Raw genomic sequence first — 24,760 nt, 5'->3', positions numbered from 1 at the left:
TGCAAAGTGTGTCTACATAAATTTTTAATGAATAATGTAGTGTTTTTTTTTTTTTTTTTTTTTTTTTTACTTCTTAAAGTTGCAAGTGCTTCTGCTCTAGCAAATCCATCTTTTTCTATTTTTTAACCTTTAGCACTTCACACGTTTTTGTACCACTGCCTACCAGCAACTCCGGCACATTTTCGCATCCGGAATATCTGCATAAATCTTTCTTGTAAATATTTTACCAAAGAAAAGAATGTGACTATTATCCTTAACTGACCAATAATCCTGCATATTTGCCAGGGGTATCATACCCATATTGATAATAACTCCAATAAAAGCCCAAAACTTGTTCTCTTCCACCACATGCCATGTTTTCCGAATAGAATTACTAGATACTTTATTTAGAACATTTTCTGCGTAATTGTTGGTTTCTTTTATAATTTCATTTACCAGTTCGTTTGTGAAAAATAATTTAAAATATTGTGTTGGCTGTACAATATTTGTAGGAATGTGTGGTCCAATGACCTTTGGCGATACACTAAAATAACTTTTACCAGATCAAATAAACTCTGTTAAAACTAAGTTGTGGTACATTGTGGAGAGGTTGACAAGTTAGGAGCTAAAGCACGCAGAAACTAGTGAGAACACTGGTTTAGGTATTGGGACAAATTTCTAATTGTTAGAAAAAATGCTTAAAGAGAAGGAAATTAATATAAATTAGACAAAATATCTCGAAAGGCTTCAAATTAAAAGGGCAAATAAATATTTTGTTGAGTGTTGTTGCTACATCCGGAATATCTAAGTCTTCCGGCGACTCACTTTCAATAACTATCATTCATCGTCTCTTTGGTAGTATAATTTCGGAACCACTAGCGTCAATTATAATCAACATTGTCTTCCACAATATCTTTTAACAATGAAAAATCAAACACATCTTCACTATCACTCAACTCTATATTCTCATCACAATTATTTTTCTCCATGTTGCTAACCATAAAATGGGTCAAATAATGTTTCAATCGTAACAGTAGCGAGACTGAGCACATTTTAACTACAGATAACAGTTGCCAATGCCAATGATTCCATAACATCTTAAGCCATAGCGGAGCACTAAGCATTAATAGATTTTCCAGTTTTTATTTAGCTGTGAAGGACAGTGTTGTAACTAATAAATTACAATTGTTTTTTCTACTTAAATTTTCACAAGTTATAAAATTAGCACCATGGAGTTTTAATTGAATGGTACTGATAGAATTTAAAAATACTATAACAAGGTATGTAGCTGCCAACTCTCCAGTTTTTCGATGGAACTTAACAGATCATTGGATTTCTTGGTTTCTACAAAGATTCAACAAATGTTTAATTAGCTAATATTTAATTCAGAAGTCGAACAACAAAAATCAGCATTATATTTTCAAATTTGACAAATTGTAAAAATGCACCTGTATGCTGAAATATTACAGACCAACTATGTCCAGTATGCTTTCTTACAGTAATTTGACCATAAATACATCCATGTAAGATTCAGGATGGTGTTTCATGGATTATAGAGTGCGTATTTATACTGTACAATATTGTGGTGTTAAGTAGTAATTTCATGTGTCCTGAGCATGTGTTGAAATGTCAGTTAAAGATATAGAGGTATTTAGACATATAAAAAAAATCTGATATTTATGCAAATTGCTCAACAATTTTCAAACAAATTTATAAATTACAAACATATATCTCGTATATGAGAAAATATTTTGCATTAAAAATTGGAAAAACTCAGCTTTTTATGGTAGCTGTATCACATGATCTTGTAAATCTAGCTGAAATTTATCTTCTTCAGGCAAGGGATTCCTCTTAAATTGAGGCATGGCTGCTAAGTAAACAACCAGTATGGAAAAAATAGTTATGGATACTCCTAAGAAATTGGCAACAATTCCAGCAGCTGGCATATTGAGATATTCTTTACCTCTGTAATATACAATATAGATGTTAATTTTTTTCAAGAAATTTATATAAATAACTGTCTTTTTAATTTCCTTTGTAGATTATCTAAATCTTAATTTGAATCAAACAAAAATATTCATAGCATATGAGAGACATGCAGATAATCAGAAAGTACCATTTTGTTTTCTTAGAATGTAAATATAAATATTGCAAATAATAAGAACTACATGTACTTACAAAGACCCTTTTACTTTTTCCATAATGCCTGAATGACATGATACAACTGCCAACAGAAAAATAGTTATGCCAAAAAACTGATGATATGGTAGATACTGTCTTCGATATGTAGTCTTTATCCCAGGATAAAAAAAAGAAACAAATCCACATAATAGCTGTAAGTATTTAAATGACAGTTATTTACAAACACATAAGTTTAATGAATAATGATTTTAATTACCCATTTTTATACATCAAACAGAAAACGTACATAATTTTTTTATTACTAGACCCAAGAAAATGTTTTCATTCAGCCAAGTTATAAAACATATGTATGTCAAAGGAATACAAGACATTATGGAAAGATAATGGGAAAATAGACATGAAATGACAGATTGCGTGCATAAACTTAAAGCTATTTTGACGACTGGATTATTTTAAAAGCTTATGATTACTAACATGAAAAACATTTCATGAAGTTAGCAAAAATATTTTTGCTTCTGATCATCATCAAAACTGATAGGATTTCATTCAAACTAAGGTTACTTTGAGCAAGCATTTCCAGCATCTCTTATGTAAAATATAGTCCTATATGCATGTTCAAAATTTAAGTTTCTTGAGACACTGACATTTTCCGAGGCCAGTACTGAAGAAATAAAGGCAGCTGGCAAGTGTAGACTGTAATTTGCTCATACAAACACACAATGTTGAAGAAAAATAAAATGTTCACTTCAGCAATAACATATAAATTTTTTTATAATATTAAATAATTAATAATTTAAGTTACTTATTTTGAATTTGAGAAATAAAAGTTACTGAAGAAAGACTTGTCTAATCAAAATCAACACAGTTTCATTCAGAATCTATGCCAAACTAAAGCTGCTGTTTTTGCTCAAATTTTACAATGACATACATTTCCCTTCCGCTGATATTAAAGCACACTTACAGCATGAATTTATTATTACATAATTTTCTTTTACTCAATAATCATTTTATCTTATTTTCTATGGACAAATTGATATTGCTAATTTGTAGTTGAGGACTTGCAAATAATTTATCAGATATGATTAAAAAAATTCTCATGTATAATATTTTGTAAGAGCTAAACTGCAAAAACTGATTAGAAAGATTTTTAAAAAATCATTACATTTAGCATTTAATAGTTTTAGAACATTTATTAATTCTAGTAGCTTTTTTATAGGAACAGTGTACACTACTAGGGAAGGTCATTAAGTAAGTCACAAACTCTCGTGATATATTTGGAAATAGCAAGTGCTTTCCATGTATGCTAATAGATGGCAGATCCATTCTTGTTTGTGATTCATTTCATTAGTCACTTAGTACTACTAGTCACACATGTGTAGTTCAGTTTGAAAATGCTGACAGATCTCGATGACTGTATAAGAGAAAAGCTATTATTCGGGTTTTCTTTTTTAAGCATGCAAAAGATATTCACAGAGGAATGTTAGTAATCATGTAACATGCAATCTACTGCTTTTAATTAATTATTTTTTTGATGGTGCCACTAAAACATTTTAAAATTTAAACATGATAAAATGGCAGAAAGGAAAAGGAAAGATGCATTTTAGTGCCTCATCTAGAAAATAACTGAATGTGGTATATCATCTACTAAATGATTACTGAATTGCTAATGAAAAGAAGTGTTTGTCATAAAGCCATGCACAAGTGAATCAAAGGAATTTTCTCAAGGTCCCTCCAAAGTTTAGAAATGGGGTTCCTGTTCAGAGGCAGTGGAATTGACTTGAGAAATACACTCTACACTATAACAACAACAATAGCATTATTTTTTTGGTCCACTAAAGAAAACATGGTAAGCAAACACCTTGCAAATGATGCTGATGTTCATGATGAAATTGTACGAGCTGGCGCTGCATCACAAAGAAATTTATACAGCTGGTATTGGAGTACTTACAAAATGATGGCACAAATGGTATAGCAAATTTGTGAATATGTACTAAATAAAATCTTTTTTAGATTTTGCTAGTATAATCACAAAGATGGACAGGAGAATAGCAAATGAATGTACTTGCATTTATAGAAAATCTTAAAGCAATTGCTTTATTAGAGCTGCTATGCATGGGACAGTATCAATGTGTTTGAAAACAGTAAATTGCATGTACGTAGTTGAAGTGTTAGAATCATGTGGGTTTGCTCAACGTGGATAGAACAATTTATCCAGTTTCCGAAACTCTCTACTTTTTCATAATATCGGTGCTATGGGGATAGGCTTCAAGTGTCTTAAAATTTTACTATAAATTTCTTCTGCTAACAAACAAGGAAGATATTATATGGAGAATATTTCTCATACACTTTTGCCAACAGGAAGCAATACTGAACATGGTTAATTCAAAATTTAGAATCCCATCCCCAGCTTTGCAAGCTGACCTAAAAGAATGCCAGTTCTTTCTGCATAACTGGTTTGCAATAGTACTGGCCATATTGTTTTTCTGTAAACCTTTTGTCAAAACCTGCACTGATAACTAGTTTTAATTTTCCCAACTGATGTCCTAAGAAACAGTCTCTTCAATTTTAATATTTTTGCATATTATGACGATTTCAGGTATTTGTGTTAAGTCAGAAAAAGAAGTTTTAAAAAAGAATCATTTTGATTACATAGTGATAATTTAAAATTTGACTTCTCACCTGCAGTATGAAAATGCATTTGATATCTGTTTGTCATTACAGCAAATTTTTCTCAAGAGCAGGGCTTAAATAGCGGCGGAGCATGGCCCCGGTACTTCTCAGTTTTCGAGATTAATTCAGCCAGAGTGTACCGGAGCCTTAAATAAAAGGAGCACTTGTTTTATGTAAGTGAACCACAATTTTATCAGATAAATTTTGTTTAAATAGTAAATATGCCTTAAAAATCAAGTCTAACTTCTGAATGCAGGCCCGGTCTTTCCCTCGCACACAAGCCTTGAGACTTTAAAGTAAAGAAAAGCCCTCAAACGTATGTCAAAGGCTTATTCTCGAGGATGTGCAATGAATTTGTGACAGAATTTTGTGTTCCTAAAAAGTACTAAAAGTGATACCGTGGTCATGCACATTCCACACTAATGACACCCTACTGCAGAGCCACTGTAGACTTTCTGAATGATGTAAACGAATGGGGGGAGGGTCCGAATCGTATTCAGGGGAAATTTCTGCTTGATGGTTGGAACTATATCGATCAAGCAATTCTTCCCTCTTTATTTTCAAAGCTACGCTTTTCCGTTAAAATTTCCTTCCACATACTGTTTCGACAATTCTCCTTAATGGAACTTTAACCATTTTATCTTTTCTCCTTTGTGTTCTGCCAAAAAAAAAAAAAAAAAGAGGGTTACTTGTCTTCCCTGGAATAGTACATTATATATACTATACTATAACCAGGGCTTAACTTAGATGAAGATTAGCTGAGCTACTTCTTAGCTTATAAGTGGAATTATAATTCCAGCCAATGCTTCAAATAAAACAAGGTTTGATTTTTTTTTTTTTTCCTATTTAACTATTTAAAATTTATGAAATAATTTATTAGATTTCTCTTTATATTTCTCTAAATTCAATTAGTTAATTATTTTAATTTTTAGCTATTTTATTTATTTTTTCTTTCATTCCTCACTTCTAATTTTAGAAATTAAGCCCTGCTCAAGAGCATATTTAAAGCATATCTAATTTGCATACTTTAACAACAGCAGCATTCATTATGGCAAAAAGCCACCTTGTGACATGTTGAAGCTAATCTTTTCTCCATGCCAAGTAAAATTCTATTGCATGAACATTAATGAAAAATCTGAACTTATTCTGATCAACAAATAAAGCTATTAATGTGCCTAACCAGTAATTCCTGTAAATTAGTCAACTACTATTTTTTTAATTGAAACCTATACATTTATCACCTGTTATGAATAAAATTACATATAATAAAAATATATATACCTGTGCAGAATAAAAAATAACTGTTACCAAGCCGATCCAGCTATGCAAACTATATAAATTTGGTATTGGCACAGAGCGGTAGTTATGAGAATCAAAGGCACACTTTAAAGATATCACAGCAAGAATGAAAACTACCACTAAAGTCAATGTATGGAGAAGTTTCAAATATATTTTTGGTTTGTAATGCATAGTACGATATAATAAAAGGCCTAAAAATAAAAAAAAGAAATTCTTGAAATAAACCATATTTAATGAACTATATACATTTTAATGCAAAACACGAAAAAAATTAAAATAACTAAGGTATTCAAAACAGACTAAATAAGCCATAAGCATTCATAGTACTTAACCACTGGCAGAAATTTCAGTGATGGTCACCAATCATTTCTGTTGAGTTCTAAAGTACACGGTCATACATAATTGGTATTAAGTTGTGATCTGCTACTTGGCAGATCGGCAGAATAATACGCAAGTACTGCATTGATTAGAATATTCATAAAAAATAATATGTATTCAGTGCCTGCCCCTTATTAAACTCGCTGGTTAATAATTCAGCCACTTATTGTGTTTAAATTTCCAAAAGAAATTTTAACTATAGAAAACTCGCCATTTATTAAACTCATCTCTTCAACTTGAAAGTCAAACTGGCATAAGTCAGATTATTCAGATTTGAAATAAACTGTTTGTGGCTGATGAAAGCTGTTAGTAGTTCATTCATTTATCTTACAGTTATGTAGTGCTTTAATAAAATGTATTTAGAAGAAATTCTCTAGCGTAGTTAGAATCAAGACCCCTTGGGGTGTTGGGTACTCTTCCCTAGTTAATGTCAAACACTTTTCAAATCTCTTTATCTGGACTAGAGCTGAAAGTGGTAGAATATCTTTATCTTATGTTTATAAAAACAGCCTTCTAGAGGCATTGGCAACAAGTTCTTTGATTATAAATGAATGAGTGCTTTTTAGGATAAAACATTAGATAATGCTTAAATGAACGCTCTTTCTCTACTACCAGATAACATAAGATGGGACTTGCATACACACAGAGTTTGCAAGTTTTCCGAAAACATCATGAAATGTTTCCTTGCATTATTATACATTATCGGTCTTTGAATGGAAAATGGGAGTGGTCATTTTATGCTGAAGAAAAAGGAAAAGAAAGCATTAATTATGCCTATTATAACTGTGAAGTAACATGTCATCTTGACAAACAAAGGTAAAATCTTGCTGGCAAGAAAAGAGAATTTTGAATTTGAACAAATCAATGGACGAAACATTTTTTATTTGCTGTGTGCATCACTTGCAATGTTGAAAATGCATGAAATTATTTAAGCCCAAAAGAAAATGATAAATTTCTCAAAGATTATATGTTTTGTGTGCTATTTACTTAGCATTGTGCTATTTGTGCTAAACAAAAAAGTAAAATTGATAAAGAACTCGTAAAAAATGCAAATGTCTCAAAGAAGTGCAAAAGGGATAGTAAATCGAGAGACATCAAAACCCCCTTCTAGAATGGTTCCAAAGCTGTTCTAACTTTTAGGGCTCTTTTGATCACAGAAGCTGTAGAATTCATTAAAATGTAGGAGAAGATTTTGTGCCAATTGATGGATAACTCACAAGATTGAAAGAGAGAAATAGCATGTTTATCAAAAACTACATGCTAAGGAGCAAGGGGCAGATCATCATATGGTTGAGAAATGGATAAAAGACGTTTTATCCATGCTTCTAAAGTAATGCAAGCTACACAAAGTTTATAACACAGATGAAACTGGTCTGTTTCTGTTTTACTCAGCATTATCAGAGCATGCATTAATGTTTAAGTGTGAAACAGCAGCTGGTTTTAAGAAATTAGAAGTTACTGTATTATTAAATTGCAATATGAATGCAACAATCAAAAAGACCCCAGTGGTTAGTGGAAACAGTAAAAAAACCCTAGGTTTAAAAGGCATAAATTATTATCATTATTATCATAATAAACACTGGCTACTTCAAGATTCTTATGATGGTAATTTCAAATAAACTTTACAAACAGTTTTGCAGACAAGACACCAGAAACCACCCTCCCTTCCTCATCAAAATTACCACCTATACCTCTCATTTTTGCGAGTATTCAGCAACTTTTGAAGCTGTTCCAAATCATCTGGAAAGATGATATATTTCTTATTTTTTAAAACTATTCTTATTTTGGTTATCATTCTCTCTCTCTATTTGGGGGGGGGGGTGCCTAGGGAGGGTGGATATGGTTTCTTTTCTTATTAAAATTTTGATCTTGAGACTACGATTCAAATGCAAATAAGATAATACAACACCAAAATGAAGGAATAAGTAGCAATGTAGTATAGCTCATCATCACCTGTTCTTTTACTTATCTGTGTTCATCGAAGCATGGAATAAGATTCACCTTGATACAATTTAGAAAACTGTAACTACCAAAAAAAAAAAAAAAAAAAAAAAAAAAAAAAAAAAAAAAAGGCTGTTGGAAATAATAATAACAATAAAGATTTTATAATTATAAAGTGCAAACAGACTGTTTTGCTATGTATTGACAGATATTGATAAATACCAGTTTCACATCCTTAAATCTTACAGATGAAAATATAATACATGTTAATGAGTACTCAGTTAAACAATTCACCAAAGTCATTTTTCAGTGATATTGCTGAAATTTAAAATCCTGAAAATAATTTTAGAATGATTAAAGATATGAAAATTTACACAAACTCGAAAATCTGCCGTTAGTAACAATAAATTTTGTTAGCCCCAGGTATGGGCTGCAGAAGAGCTAACTTACACATCAAGCATCATATACTAGCAACAAGAGGAGTGCCAAAATGAGAAAAGAATTAAACAGAATACAATTTAAATTAAAGTTGACGTGACAGGCAGGCCATCTGCGATAGCTTTGAACTGGATTATTTAGATTGAAGGCTTCCAGCCTTTTTCTTGTACTGACCTTTTAAAAAAGGTTTTCTTCATCAACTGCCTTACATTTTTCTCTACAAAATACAGCATATAACATAATATAAATAACTGCATATAAATAAATAATTTTAAGATAACTATTTGATTAAGAATATGAAAAAAAAGAAGGTTTATTAGACTGTCACAACGATTAAACTTCATTGAAAGCTGCCATAGTAATAATAAGCTTAGAACAATAAATTGTTTAATGTTTAGTTTCAAAATTGCATGGTCATAATATATCTCTTTTTTGTACATAGGATATATTTTCAACTTGTAAATAAATGAGCATATTTCTAAATAATATGGAGTCATAAATTGGAGAACTTATCTCGCATTCCAAAAGATTAATGTTTTATTATTTTTGTATTATTATTTTTAATTTTAGAAATATAAACAAGTTTTCAAAAACAAAATCACATATTCTAATTGCCCAAGAGCTCATTTTTAATGAATGTGATGGCAATGCTTGATATAATGATGTAATTTTTAAAAAATATTTGGCATAAAATTGTTTAACTTGATTCTTAAATCACTTTCGTCAAAAATATATCAAAATGTTTCTTATTTTCTGTGATAAATTATTGCTTTAACTAAAGCCTAGCTAAGTAGGTATGTTTACTTGGTATGAAGAAGGAAAAGTCAATAATGTTGGTTTCGTAATATCTTTGAAATTGGGATTTTTCTCTTTGATGACTTTCATATTTCAAAACCTAGTAGTATACCCATATATTTTGAATAGGACTTTGTTACAATATTGTTTTATATCAATAAACAATTAATGGTCAATTTATTGATAAATAATTGGTGATCAATTTATTGATAAATAATTTTGTAATGAATGAGACTTTTATTATGCCAAAGAGTTGTTGTGCACATTTGGCTATCAACTCTTTGATCATCACTGACCCCTTTAAAAGTTCATCAACTTCCAGGGACTGAATCTGTTGGGAGCCCCTGATAAGAGTATAGCAAAACACACAAGGGCTATGAACTTTAGGAAAACTGATATCTCCGTGGTGGACATTTTAAGGTAAACTAGCTTGTATTAATATTATTCATGGAGAAAATCACAAAAAACCCTATGCAGCCAGTCACTTGCCTAGATTTGTACCTGTATTTAGGAATTTTGTTATTTAATTGCAAGTGATTGCTCTCACCAGCTCTGACAAAGTGCAAGTGGTTTCTCAACAGCTAGTAAATTTAATTTGAATACTTTACTATTGTAAGGCAATCAATCATCAAAGTTTATAACTCTCATTTATTCACATTTGCAAACTGAAATAAATCAATTTTAAATCAGAGCTGATTAAGAAATGGGGTAAACGTTTACAACTGGGTGCCCCTTACTTTTTGGCGCCAAGATCGGCGCTAGAAATGCACAATTTCAAGATGGCCGCTACAAAAACAAAATAAGAAGTCAAAGAATTGCACAAACTCGGTGTTTAAAAAAACATAAGACAATTGTATCAAACTAGGCATTGCGCACTGCCTTAACTTTGACCATGTACACATCGATCTATTTTCATTTAAAAAAAAAATCAGTAAGCTAAAATAAAGTTAAAACTATAATGGTAACCAGAAATGGGTGTTTCATCGCCAAAATAGTACAAAATTTGTCGCTAATCGAACGGGCACCCAATTCTACACTAGAGCCGAATTATGGAATATACAATTCATATCTTTAAAAAAGGAAATAAAATTAGATTAGTATATCATACTACAAGTACAATTTCGTCTCTTCGGTATAATCCTAGTGTATGGCACACACGAGATTTGACGACATTATGATGAGCGGTAAACGAGTCATTTTGGTATTGGCGACAATTTTCAAAAATCGCGCCAAGGCCTTCCTCTTTTATTATTCTACTGTTACGAATTTGTTATTAAAAAACTGCATAAACATAAATTATGTAATTTGCGGAATTCTGATCCTGAGTATAAAATAACTGATTTTCTTATTGTTTACATCATAGAATATAAAATCATATTTTTTATGCCATTTATACTTTTGATGCAAAGATAAATATGTTAATGATTAAAATTAAAAAAAAAAAAAAAAAAAAAAAAAACTAAGTTGACAAAAATGTTTTTTCAATTCAAATGCATTTAAACATTATCATCAGCTCATAATCCTTATTTTTATAACTACAGCCCTTTCTTATATATTACTGTGCTTTTCAAGATTTAAATATATATATATATATATAAATCACGCACACCAAATAAGTTCTTTCACAATGTGTGTGTATTTAATTACGGCAAAGCACACGAGGGCTATCTGCCTAAGGTAAGGGATGCCTTCGTGGAGGACTTTCTAAGGGAAACTGGCTCGTATACACGTTACACATGGGGAAAACCACGAAAACGCCCATGCAGCCAGCCCGTTCGCGGGATTCGAACCTCGGACTGAACTACCAGTGTTCAACGACTTTACCGCTCGGCCGCTGGTGGGCCTTTCAACATTATAAGTTTTAAAAAGTATATACTATTCTGGAATAAAATTTCATAAAACGTATTTATATTACCTTTTTAAAGAAGATATACAAAAATAATCAAGCACTTACCTTTTCCATATAGCACAATCATTCCTATTACTGCACAAACAGGGTGATAATTAAATTGATGCAGTGGATCTTCTTGCCAAGCAAAGCCTCCAAGATACTTCACGGTCCATATTAAAACAAGAACAATACTCAGAAGGCCAAATATCATAGCAATTGCATAAACTGTTCTGTATACACTTCGACTATGGTAATCCATTATGGGCGAGCTTCATAATAATGCAAAGCTATAAAAGTGCACAATTAAAACCTGTTTGAGAAAATTTCATTATATATCTTTACCAAAACTACTACATATAAATAACAATCCCGAAATTTTAGAGGAAAGGGAATAATATTATATGTATATATACATACTTATGCAGATAAATAAAATTTTATTTTATCATTAATCTCAATTATAAATGAAAATAATGTAATGAAGTGCGAGTAAATGAGAGCAAGAATAAATTAAAATTCAATATTTTAGAATTGCTGTGCATAATAAACGTTAGACAATCATGTAATTGGTTACAAATTTATGAAAAATTCGGAGATATAAAGAAAATTTATGTATTTAAAAAAATAATTCTAAACGTACATAGGAATAAATGAGCAATAACTCCAAATTAAAATAATCATTTCATATTTCACAACTCATCATTCCTGAAATTTCGTAAATTATATTACCAATAAAGGTTATTATTAATACAAAAACGAAAAGCGTAACTACGAAATGAAACTGACGCATTTTAAAAGCTAAAAAATATAATCTTTAATTTGAAGATAATTATCTGACAAATATGTAAAATTTATTTCTACGTCCTTTGCTCGCAGCCAGTTATTATCAGAACAAAATGACATACATAGGCACTACATAACTACTATGACAAAGACTGATTTCAGTTTCGTAATGCCAGTCCCTTCAAATTCTACGATACTCAGAATCTATCACTGTATAGGGGATATGGGTTCCAGGCGCTACAGGTATTTCCGGTACTGCATATTCGGTCAGTGTGCGGCACACATAATGAAACTAAACATATATAGTTTATAATGTAAGTATAAAAGAAATATAAATTTAAATCAGATGAAAATCAAGATCTGCAAATGAAATCAGGAGTCAAAAGTAACTGCATCAATGTTAAATTCTTAACTAAGAAAGTATGCGGCCAATTTTAAAATTAGGTTAATCTATACCTGAAAACTAGAAAAACTAGCCAAGCGCCATAAACATGTTTAAAATGACATTCAGAACTATATTTATTTCTTAGATGTCGGTAAGAAGATTAGTTTTAAATGGAAGAGGAGGAGTATTCTATTACAGACACGTGTCGTTGATCGTCATCGTGTCAGAAAACTACGTTATTATTCTTTACGCTGCTGCCATCTAGTGGGGATTTTAAAAAGTAAACAATTTTTTAGATGAAAACTTTACGACATATCGAAAAACACAAAAGTGAAGAAATTTTGATGTTTCTATTTATTACCATAGTTATTTAAATTGTTGTAAGTTCTACTAACTCCGCGGCAACTTAGACGCGGAGTTAGAATAGGTCTGATAACATAATTAGTAGCCACTTTAAATGCCTGCTGAAATTGAAATTTTTGTGTAACTTAGATGTCTATCCCTTAGAATTATACTTTGCTAAAAAGAATGTTCAATTTATTCAATCCGGAAATCCGTCCCTATTACCAATAACAATAATAGTAATAATAATAAAGTTGAATGATTTTTTAAAAACCACCAAAATCTGGTAAATTACTTTAGAATTTCCTAAAACTCTTTATTTGAAATTTTATTTTCCAATCTACTTAGGGGTAAAAATATAAAAATTTTGCGACAGTTAAAACAAGAACATGACAGAAAATATAAGCATTAAAGAAAAAAAAAAAAAAAAAAAATAACCGCTTCAAATTTTGAAGCATTTCGTTGGAATAGTTTACTCCGGTTGTTAAAAGAATCAAAAACTTGTTTGAAGATTTAATAAAAACAAACAGAGAAACCAAGTAAAAATAACTTAGTAAAGAAAATAATAATTAATAAAAATGAAATTTAACATTTTGTTATGATTTATCAACTATTCACAGGGTGTTTCCTCCTATCTGGAACTAATCTTTCATTTCTTTGTATTTTCGGAGCTCAGTGAGCTCAGTGAGCGAATAGATCAGACAAAATTTTAGATAATTTGAACCATTTGTAGTTTCGAAGTAAGCTTGTTCTTACGGTTCTCTTCATATATAAGTGAATAGCAGCCTGCTTTCTTGAGAAAGGCATCTATGAAAGCATCCCTTCCCATAGGCAGATGATAGCACTTGCATGTTTTACGGTCATCTAACAAACATAAAAATCCAGACATGCTTCGTTTTTTTATATATATATGTGTATGTGTGAATAATTTGTGCGTGTTTTTTTTTTTTTTTTTTTTCCCAAGAACTCGTTTACCATGTAAAATTTAAATTTAATGTGCTTTATTTTTAGTGTTTCAATATTTTGCAGCCATCCGAATATTTCTGTTTGTTTATGATTCTGTAGCAGTTAATCAGCAACCTAGCCAGATTGAACACCAGTTTAATATAATAATATGAATAATAATAATAGCAGACTTAGCGACATTATTCTTGTGCTGCCATAGGGAAACAGCCCTAACATTGTTTTGCTTTAATCAGTTAATCTAACCTTACCAATCCTGTAGTGACTTTAATACATTAATTAGTTTTTCCTTTTATGTGAGAAAGCTAATTGCTAATCCGAATCTGCCATTACTTTATTCTTATGAAAAATTATGTTTATCGTATCCTTTTAGTCGTTAATTCTCTATTTTAATTTAATTCAAGTTTCTCTAAAGTAGAAAAAGTCATTCGCTGTTTATTAAATTTCCTAAACATCGTCCAGATCATTGACAAACTTTATAGTTTGAAAGAATTGCTGAAAGTTTTAAAGTATGCATCATTGTTTTTCTGCATTTTGGATTCTTCAACCATGGGTCTGATACAAATATTGTCCGTTTCATGTTTATATTATATTCTGTTAATACTTAACTATCAAGAAATGTGAATATGTTGTTATGTGAGGACTACATTAATAGATTTTTGATACTCAAGGAAGAACCTCGTAAAGAAATTGAGTTTTATTTTGGGAATATTCTGTCGTCAGCTTAGCATTTTATCACTGAATTGCAAACGCCGAGGATCGTAAGTGGAACATCTCTCAGATTCTTCAAGATCTGAAATTAAAGAATTTTAGATAGAATCTCATAATTATATATCTGGTTTTTTATAGTATCATTAGAAAGAAAAAGATTTTCCATGGGCAGTTTATGAGCATTTTTTTACTATTATCTATGATCTATGATAAAGATGCCAGATAAAATGTTTAGCAAAAAAGGTGCAGCGTTTCGTGATTTTTATGCTTTGGAATATTTTAGAAGTGAGATGGTTTGGTTTATTTAATTACGGCAAAGCACACTAGGGCTATCTGCCTAAGGGGAGGGATGCCTTCGTGGAGGACTTTCTAAGGGAAACTGGCTCGTATACATGTTACACATGGGGAAAACCACGAAAACGCCCATGCAGCCAGCCCGTTTGCGGGATTCGAATCTCGGCCGCTGGTAGAAATGAGATTGAATTTTGGTATAATTTTTGGATATAGTAGCTAAAGACTGGAAGCATGAAAAAGCTAACTTTGGAAGATTTCGCAAAAGGAGAGACTACGAAATTTTTCCCAAAACATGTTCTTATTTTTGTTGTCTGATCGCGTATTAAGCCTTGCGTGGTATAATACGCGAACTCCCGAGCCTTCTTCGAACTCCCGGAGCCCTCTGGAAGGCCGTCAGGAAGAGGGTAAAAAATAAATAAATAAAATAATTAACAATTAAATTTTAATTAAAATGCAATAAATATAAAGATATAAATAAAAATTTAATAAATTATTAAATTAATTATAAATAGTTAAATAAAAGAAACAAAATATAGGACCTCGTCTTATTTGGGGCACCGGCCAGACTTAAATTTCAAGCAAAAAACTAAGAATAGCTCAGTCGGCCTCCAGCTGAATTTAGACTCAGAATTCAGCTGGAGACTGACGGCCTCCAGCTGAATTTAGACTTAGTATACAGTACAACATACAATTTCAATTGGGAAGGAGACACTTCTTTTTCCAGCACGCCAGTGAAAAAAAGTAAAATGATTAAAGCATCACTAATGAAAATAGAGAGAATGTCAGAAACAATATATATTAGTGTGGAAAGAAATTTTAATGGAGAATTGTAGCTCCGAAAACAAAGAGAGAAAAGTCCAACGCTTTCCTACTGCGATGCCCTGCCAATATAATTCTAGTTCTTAAGCAGAATGCTACTGGGCAAAAAAGTTTCCCTCGAATCCGATCCGATGACAACATTGTGAACACATGTAAGGTCTGCATAAGTGACAATTTTTGTTCCCCGTGTTTGGTTACATAGTTCAAGTTTGCAGAAACATTGCAAAGAGAGATCATTAGACCTCTCACTGAACTATTAGTACTGGACGTGGAAGACCGACGTAATCATAGTTAATACTTTCGTAAACAAAACATTTTACCCACTTTTATAAATTTATTTCACTATCTGGAGAATGAGCCTTTGACACTTGGATGGGGGCTTTTCTTTCCTTAAAAGTCTAAATCTCTGTAAAGTGTTTGTTCCCCAGAGAAAGACAAGCATAAATTCGGAACTTATAATCGATTTTAGAGGTGCATTTATTTTTAAAATAAAATTTGTCTGTTGAAACTGTGTTTTACTTACATAAAAAAAGTACTGGAGCCCTTTTATTTAGGACTCGGTGCGCTATGGCTAGAATTGAGATTTACCTCAGAAACTGAGAAGTACCGGAGCTAGGCTCCGATGAGTTCCGGCTCAATTTAAGCTCTGATACCACACGTGTTAACAGCCTTGAACAGAATAAAAAATTGGTTGCGCTCAACTGTGATTGGTGATAGGTTGGATAACTACATAAATATGGTGATGGTAGTTGAAGAAAGAAAAATCGAAATATGTAGAAAATCCTACAGAGATTTATCTTAGGCAGTATTCAAATTGCTGTAGCATAAGTCAAAAAAGCGAAAAAAAGTTTCAGGAATCTCGTTGTTCCCGTTCCCCAAACTTCAACAATCTGCTTATAGGGTATTGTCTCCCTCCTTTCTGCATGCCTTCATGGCCTAACTGGAAGCACACTCGACGCGCATTCAGGAGGTTCGGATTTCTTATCCCGGCAAGGGTATTAAGGATTTCTTCAGTTTTCTGACATAAAAAAATTCCCAAATGAGTGGTTTCCAAACTAAAAGATGATGGACGATAATTCATCTCTAACAAAATTTAGCGATTGGGTCAAGGCCAACTAGATATCAAGGCCAACTAGATATCTAGATATCTAGATATCTTGCTCTAATCCCCAGTCGTCCTTTAAAGGGGGGAAGTATATAAGGTATTTTCGCCCTCCTTTCCACATTCCTTCATGGTGTAACTAGAAGCACACTGGCCCGTATTCGGCAGGTCCGAAATTCAAATCGCGGCGAAGGCATTTCCGGATTTCTTCAGTTTCCTGACCTCGAAATATTCTAATGATTCTACTTGGGTACTCATATATTCGAGTCCATTAATCATTTACTTATTTAATCGATTGGTGTAAAGCATGCGATTGTTCGATTACAGCAATCTGCCTAAGGAAAGGGATACTTTCACGGAAGAGAAACTATCCCGTATTCATGTTACACGGATATTTGTGAAAAATTACGAAAATGCTCATTCAGCAGGTTATTTGCGGAAAATCCCGCAATTTTAACTCTTGGGCGAGATTAATAGTACTCAGCTGTCTTTTCACTCAACCACTGTTTGGCGTATTTCCTGTCCAGTTTAATTTCTGAATTAAAAGTCATTTGCACCTCCTCTGATCGGAATCTGGCTACGCCGATGTTTATCAGCGCGTGTCAAAGTTTGACCTCAGCAGGACTATTGCCTACCAGGACCGTAGTTTATCCTCTAGACATTGCTGCTCACGTAGGTTGGAATCCCATGACTGTCAGGTGAACATGAAATCGATGAGTTTAGGAGAACCTTATTGAAGCCAGATTTCAGCGGTTCCAGGCCTCCAACGCCTAACAGGTTGGACATGATATGCTTTTGGCCTTGTGTGATCGTACAACCACTTTACGTATCCTGGATCAAGAACTTGTTTGTGTGCAGGACGACAAGTGTCCGCATATCCAATGCGATTACGTCTGCAGCCACACAGACTATCACACCGACGATCATTGTTGCCGTTAGCCTTGAACGCTGCAGCAGCACAATTGTCTTAACGCAGTGGCCCGCTGGGCGCTTCTTCAGGGGCTTCCTAAATATAAGATCATGATCTTAATCCGTTTACATTTCAGATCGGTGAGTGGCTGTCTTAGGGGCCCCAGCGCTCTGCTTTACCCAGGGATTCATAATGCTAAGACAGTATTGTGTAGCAGACATATGCACGTTTACAGTTGAGTGATGACACTGGATACAGAAGTGGCGACACGTCCAAACCTGCTTCTGCGTACAGCATCATGATGGACTTATCGGTGTGTGGATGATTCGAGAGCAAAATGAGCAATGTACAATGAATGAGGAAAATGAAGTAGCTCGCTTGCTTTCAATCAGTGTCATACGGGCCCAGTCAAACGTCAGATTTGCATGAATGGTATAAGGTGAGATTGGGAAGATATACCGGTCATCTCTTGTTCGCATATCATGTAGTGTGGAGGGCCACTGTTACATTTCTGACGTGTTATGGCTCATAGCTAGGCTGAATCTTGAAGGCTTACGTGACGCCATGTTTCAGAAAGATGCATGACCGCATGTTGCCCATGATGTACTGACCTGATGAAATTCGGCTGTTGGCCATCATGTTCTTCAGAACTCTCATTCACTAAGAATATCTAGTCATGTGTTACCAATAAAATGGCACGACACCACTCGGCAGCCAGTACAGTTAATGAACTCTGGCACAGAGTTGAAGCTTCAGGAAAATGAAGTGCCCACATTTATTGTTACTGATTTTGCACATATGTAAATCATTTTCAGTGAAATTATAGTATTTTTTGTATAATGTAATGCAGTTAATCTCGGTTAGCTCACCTGGTTCCAGGAGCATTGCAATGAATTTTCCCTACTGAAATGGCCACTGAAAATTCTGGGTTAAAATCCCATTGAACACTTTTGGAATACTCTGGAAAAAGATATGAAATTAAACCATCCACCAGTGTCCTGAAGTTAATTATGAAAAAGTGTAGAATCCGTTTGGCACTCCATACCTCTGGAATAGTTCCTCAGACTTGTTGAATCTATGCCTCATCGTGTGACAGTCGTTATCAAGGCCAAAGGAGCAGCAATTCATAAATAATCAAGTATCTCTATTTCAACAGGACTTCACCTCAACTTTCCAACCAACAACAACCAAGAAAATTGAATTTTTTTTATTGAACTGATCTTGGAAGTCCTTGAAGCTGCCGTCAGAGTTTAGTAAATATTTCAGAAACGAATTCCCTTATATATACACATTTAGAGTTTCGAGTATAACTCTTTGATCCGTAGGTTGAATTAACATTATCCAGTTTCTGGTGAATTGTTAGTCACGTGTTTCCATTTTCTACTCCTATTCATATTTTATAAAGTTTTAAAAATATTTCTTATAAATAAAGCAAGCGGTAAATAAATGCGAAGTTTTAAACACAGAATTAATTGAAAATGGCAAAAAGAGGAGAAGCAACTGGCCGAGGCTTGCCGAATACAATACTAGACGCACCATCTTATTTTTGATAAGAAAATTGGTGAAAGGGGTACCAAATTACTGGGTGTGCTGAATCACTGGGTGTTGGACTATCAAAATTTTACTAACAATCTATTCGGTCCTCAAATCGAAGCACTTTTTAGTAAATGGTGAGTAAAATGTTTCATCTGATGTTGAAATTTCTCTCCCACAGTTGTTTATCATCATGACATGATACTTAATATTAGAAAGAATTTATTGTACTAATATGAAAAAAATATTCTACTTTAATAAAAAAAGTGAAATAATTTTATCTTTAATAAAATGATTACATTTGTACAAATTTCAAATGATTTATTTGTACTTTTATATAATCGATTTTTTTTTTCAAGTACATTATGATATTTTGACTAATGAAAACAATGAAATAACGTGGTAGACAGAGAATAATAACAGTAATTTATCCTTATTTCCAATTTCATTTAAAAGACTTTTATACAGGAAAGTCTTTTAGGCTTTGAGGTCAAAATCCACAATGGCCCTTAACCTGAAAAGAAAAAAAAAAAAAAAAAAAAAAATTGGTAAGTATATATCTCTAAAAATTCGGGTTGTTTGTTCTTGTTGGTTATCTGATTCCCAGAGATACTCACAGAACAATCATTTGAGTCTTTTGATGATTAACTATTATTATCATTATTATTACACTAGTTTCCAAAACTTAAAGGAAAAATTACAAAAATAGTGATAACTCGTACAAAAATAAGCCAATCCATATAAAATTTTAATTTGTTATCAAATAAGAACTGCTGAGTAAAACAGCTCTGTACAAATTAGTGCCGCTGCAATCGAAATACGCCATCTACGAGGAGCACAAAATTGCACGTTTCAGAGCAAGCCCGCCAATTTGGCTATACTGAAATAAGGAGTCTGCGATAGCCAACTTGTAACCCCAGGCATTATTTGACCGATGCGATGGAGAGCTATCGGGAGACTGGAGGCAGGACAAAGTCAGACAGAATTAGCCAGATGGCTAATTGTGAATCCTTCTGTGGTTCATAGATTTTGGTAACAATTTCTAACCACAGATTCGGCATCCAGGAAGTTCAGTCAAGAATGGCTAACCGCTACGACGAGAGCTGATGACCGATATTTGTTGTTATGCACACGAAGGAATAGAACCTTAACTCCGACTCATCTCAGACCATCTTTGCTGCAGCCACTGAAAAGTTGATGTCAATATCAACCCTGTGTAGAAGGCTTCACGAAAGAGATCTGTACGCGAGGTGACCAACCATTTGCGTGCCGCTCACGTCACGTCATAGAAGGGAACGTTAAAGGTGGCACATCAACATGCCCACTGGATGGCCGGATCAGTGGAGGGCTGTTCCTTTACGGATGAGTTCGAATTTAGCTTCCAAAGCGATAGTAGGAGTTATTTGATTTGGAGAGAACCTAGAACCCCATCATCATCCATCAAACATCCATGAAAGAGATGCATACGGAGGAGAAAATGTCTGTGTTTGGGGTTGGTATCTTTTTGGGTGGACGCACAGGCTTCCATGTCTTTATGCGTCGAACAATGAATGCTTAGACCTGTAGAGATGACATCCTTGATGCTTTTATGTGCGCCCTTATGTCGGGGCAATAGTTAATAATTTCCTGCTACAGGATGTCAGCGCTAGACCGCACCTCGCAATGTGGATAATTATTTATCTTCAGCAGCAAGCAACTCAGCGCATGGAATGGCCAGCTCGATCACCGGACCTGAATCTTTTCGACCATGTTTGGGATGCATTAGAAAGAAGTATAGCTGCTCTCAGGTTTCCTCTTCAGACCCTTGTCAAGCCTGCAACTGCTTTGGAACTCATTTCTTACGGAACAGATAGACTGAATAATTGACAGCATCGCACATCGCTGTATGTATTGTATTGCTTCTGGGTTAGCTCATACTCCATAGCGAAGGTAATTTTCCTATAACCAAAATGACACATCCGATATGTTCATTTTATACATATGTTAATTTTTATAACACCATAATTGTCTGGTAACTTCTTTTCAATTTATTTTATACCTTATTATCTGTCGTATATTGTGGCTCAATTTCATTGCATTCTATATGTAACTTTTTGAGCAATCGTTTTTCTTGTGATTTTTTCCTTAATTAATGATAACAAGTGTATCCAACGGGTTTTGATAATACTGTTCAAAATAGCATCGAACGGATTGTAATTCTCTGCAACTTATCACTTTGAAACTCTGACGAATAAGTAGGCAAGTGCTTTGTGTGCTTACGCCAATCTATAGATCAAAGCTGATACGGAAATAAGATGCTGCTCTCACTGTGTGTTAGCATCGCCTCCCCATACGCCCTTCAAAAGAGAGAGATTAACAAGAAAAGGAGTAAAAATTTTACTTATTTAGAAGAATCCGGATTAGCTTCTTAGGATACCGTCCGTTGGAAAGAATTAGAATCATAGATTCTACTTTTAGTGATATATTTGAGGGCACCCATATCCAAAAAATGTTTATGTTTTTCATTATCGATAGCGAATGTCGGTAGCGATTATAAATGAAAAATCAGAAAGCTATATCATGAAATCTTAGAAAATTTAGCCTTATTTCTCTACAGCTTACTAACGACAGAGAAGTTAGTGCTGCAAAGTAATGTTGGCCTGTTTTCGGATTTCCTTTCAGGCGTTTGATTTGGTTGTACATGCAGTTTTCATAACTTTTGTCATTACATAACGTGAATACGAATCAACTTTCTTTGGAAAGAACCGCGAAATTGTCCTTTCTTTTCTAAGCAAGTAAAGTTATATTAAGTTATTAATAAAGGCAAATCCTTCCAAGACTACCTGTCTTAGGACGTACGGTGCTTTTGAAAAGGACTTCGTAGTCAAAGTGGAATTATAATGAAGTTATACCAGGAACATCCTGTTCATTCTTTGGAGCCTAAGGCCGGGAACACTCCTTCGTCAGTTGAATTTGATTGCTTAGGTCCCACGCCTCTCTTCAGTTGCTCGTTAAGTAAAGGGATATACTAGGAATTAGTATATCCCTCCGTGCATACTCTTTTAGTGTAAATGATTTGCACCCCAACAAACAATCGTACGATACGCGTGGTCTCGATCTCCGGAAGGGCAAAGTTGAATTTTCATGTTTGTCTCCCCAATGGCGTCCAAACTAGAACGTGATGGACAGCAATTTATTATCAACTGGGTTTGGCCGACTGGGTCTCGTGCTTTTTCTCAGTCGCCCATGAAATATGGTACAATGCAAGAAATTACCATATTTCTCCATGCGTGCTGTCATGGTATTGCCAGCCATGAAACGCATACCAATAGAAAATTCATGGTTTTTCTACCGGTATGCGTACCGGTAGAAGAACCATGAATTTTCTCTCTTCTACGGTATGCGTACCGGTAGAAGATCCTTGGTACCGGTAGAAGTATTTGAAATTATTTATACCAGTAGAAGATCCTTGATTCGAATACCGGTAGCAGATTCATGGTTCGAATACCGGCCAGAAAACAGTTAATTTGTCGCGTTGCTTCCAGAAAACGCAATTACCTTATAAATAATGAGTAATTTTTATATGAATTACTCCTTGACCATGCATAGCAGCTTCGATCCTTATATGCATTTGCGCATGGCAGAAATTGTTTTCTTACTTGTAACAAGAAGTGATCATTCCATGCGTTGGAATTTGTGTTTATAAGGAAAAGTTATATCTGAGGAATATTCCTTCCTTCCTTACTTATAAGAATCGAACTCTGCTAGCATGCTTCCAATAGCGGAACTCTCTCCACCGTGGTCAGATATCAAATTATCTCAACATCAATAAGTTTTAGAGTTTACATTCACTCACTTAAACTGCAAAAGTTCTACTGAAATAAGACACCCCAGCCAGGAAAATTCGAAAAAATGTAAGTGTATTTTTTTTTTTTTTTGGCATAAACATATTATGGTACTATATGTTATTTTAAGAAAACGATAAGAATAAAAAAAGTAGAATGGCATATCTTAGCTTAAAATTTAATCTTCAGTTACTTTTGTTATTACCAGTTATTAGATATTTTTAATACCAAATGCCAACTATGTCGAGACATTTGGTTATTTCGAAGTAGGGGACATGAAAAAAGTGCAATGCCCTCGCCGGGAGTCGGACCTCTCGAATACGTGGCGAGTGTGCTGACCATTACACTACAAAGGCGAGAGAAATACCTTATATACGCTCCCTTTTAAAGGGAGACTGGTGATTATGGAACCCAATAGCCAAATCCTGGTGGTTATGAGTCATCATCCACCACCTTCTTTAGTTCGGGCGCCACTGTAGAGACGTTAGGTTATTTCGAAGCAGGAGACATGAAAAATGAGCAATGCCCTCACCAGGAGTCGAACCTCTGACCTCTTGAATACGCCGAGCGTGCTGACCATTACACCACGAAGGCCTGCTAAGAAGGCGGGAGAAATACCTTGTAACTGATCCTTTCGAAAATAATTCCAAACAAGTTTGTTTATTTCCTAAGAAGTGTATGCAAATAACTAAAGCATTATCACGATGAATAAATTACAATATATTTATATATCTCTCTCTCTATATATATAGACACGTATGTCTCTCTCTATATACACATACATACATATGTATATTTATCAGGAGTGCAACAGCTCAACGCGACTGAAGAGAGAGCGGGGGAAGAGAATGCTGAGCTAGGTAAATGTGCCCTGAAAAAATGACGATGACGTGAAAGACGTATTATATCCATTGCCATGCTTCTTCTCTAAATATCATCAAAATGCAACAGTGTACTTCGCAAATAGTTCACTTAAATAATTTAGTAAATTAGATTTTATTTAGTCTCTGTCTACTAATGTCCTAGAAACTGAGCAATATACAATGACTAAATTACAATAATCAAAGTTTACAACGTATATATATATATATATATATATATATGACTCAAATACACTTACGATTCTCCAGTTTTTAGCATTTCATATCCATCATTAATGCGATCCAAAGGCAAACGATGTGTAATCAGTTTATTCAGAGGTATATCCCCGCTGAGGACTTTCTCTACCAATTTAGGAACAGCCAATTTTGCTTTGTAGGCTAAAATGTAAACACATTTATCATTCATTCAACATAGCAAAAAATCTTGTGCATTAGATAATTAAAGGTATTATATAGTATTTTAAAAATGTAATTAATTCTTTATTTCTTTAAATCAGCGTTTCTTAAACTATAGGTCCCGACCCTAAAGAGGGTCGGAAAACGAAATGTTGTAGTCGCGAAAATTTAATACAGATATATGAACTGGAAAAACATCGGTCACAGTTCCTTTATTCTCTCGATTACGCAGGCTAGCTGGGGAAACAGATCATAGATAACTGAAAAACACGGATAATCAAAAT

The 24,760-nt window shown here is 33.5% G+C and overlaps 2 protein-coding genes across 9 annotated transcripts in view; both read right to left on the bottom strand.

Annotated features, from left to right (window-relative positions):
* Nucleotides 1–1,629: 1,629 nt before the first annotated feature.
* LOC118199953 (putative transmembrane ascorbate-dependent reductase CYB561 homolog) lies at nt 1,630–24,458 on the bottom strand. Of its 6 annotated transcripts, none has more exons than XM_085811719.1 (5): nt 24,320–24,458; nt 11,597–11,820; nt 6,073–6,281; nt 2,158–2,312; nt 1,630–1,944 (listed from the first exon to the last, which is right to left on the bottom strand). In XM_085811719.1, exons 2-5 carry the CDS (start codon nt 11,790–11,792, stop codon nt 1,761–1,763), a joined length of 744 nt encoding a protein of 247 aa, XP_085667845.1. In that variant the 5' UTR covers nt 11,793–11,820; nt 24,320–24,458; the 3' UTR covers nt 1,630–1,760. The 6 variants fall into 6 exon arrangements, with proteins under 6 accessions (XP_085667845.1, XP_035227744.1, XP_035227747.1 ...); XM_035371853.2 differs by lacking the exon at nt 24,320–24,458 and adding an exon at nt 12,773–12,929; XM_035371856.2 differs by lacking the exon at nt 24,320–24,458 and adding an exon at nt 12,773–12,929 and having other exon boundaries at nt 2,158–2,270.
* The window catches only part of LOC118199952 (alcohol dehydrogenase class-3 chain L-like), a 47,390-nt gene continuing 37,318 nt past the window's right edge, over nt 14,689–24,760 (bottom strand). For 2 of the 3 annotated variants that reach the window (XM_035371850.2, XM_035371851.2), the window contains 2 exons: nt 24,320–24,458; nt 19,676–19,889 (listed from right to left, as the gene is read on the bottom strand). In XM_035371850.2, the coding sequence (XP_035227741.1) occupies nt 19,853–19,889; nt 24,320–24,458 (176 nt within the window). In that variant the 3' untranslated portion in view covers nt 19,676–19,852. Of the gene's footprint in view, nt 14,800–19,675; nt 19,890–24,319; nt 24,459–24,760 lie in introns of those variants that run through there. The other variant, XM_035371852.2, reaches the window with a different exon arrangement.

The sequence above is a fragment of the Stegodyphus dumicola genome, chromosome 2 (genome assembly GCF_044657685.1).
Source record: "Stegodyphus dumicola isolate Sdum_Otavi_A_Nest chromosome 2, ASM4465768v1".
Classification (NCBI taxonomy): Eukaryota; Metazoa; Arthropoda; class Arachnida; order Araneae; family Eresidae; genus Stegodyphus; species Stegodyphus dumicola.
Note: the sequence above shows the minus strand (reverse complement) of the source record. Positions and strands in the feature narration are given on the sequence as shown.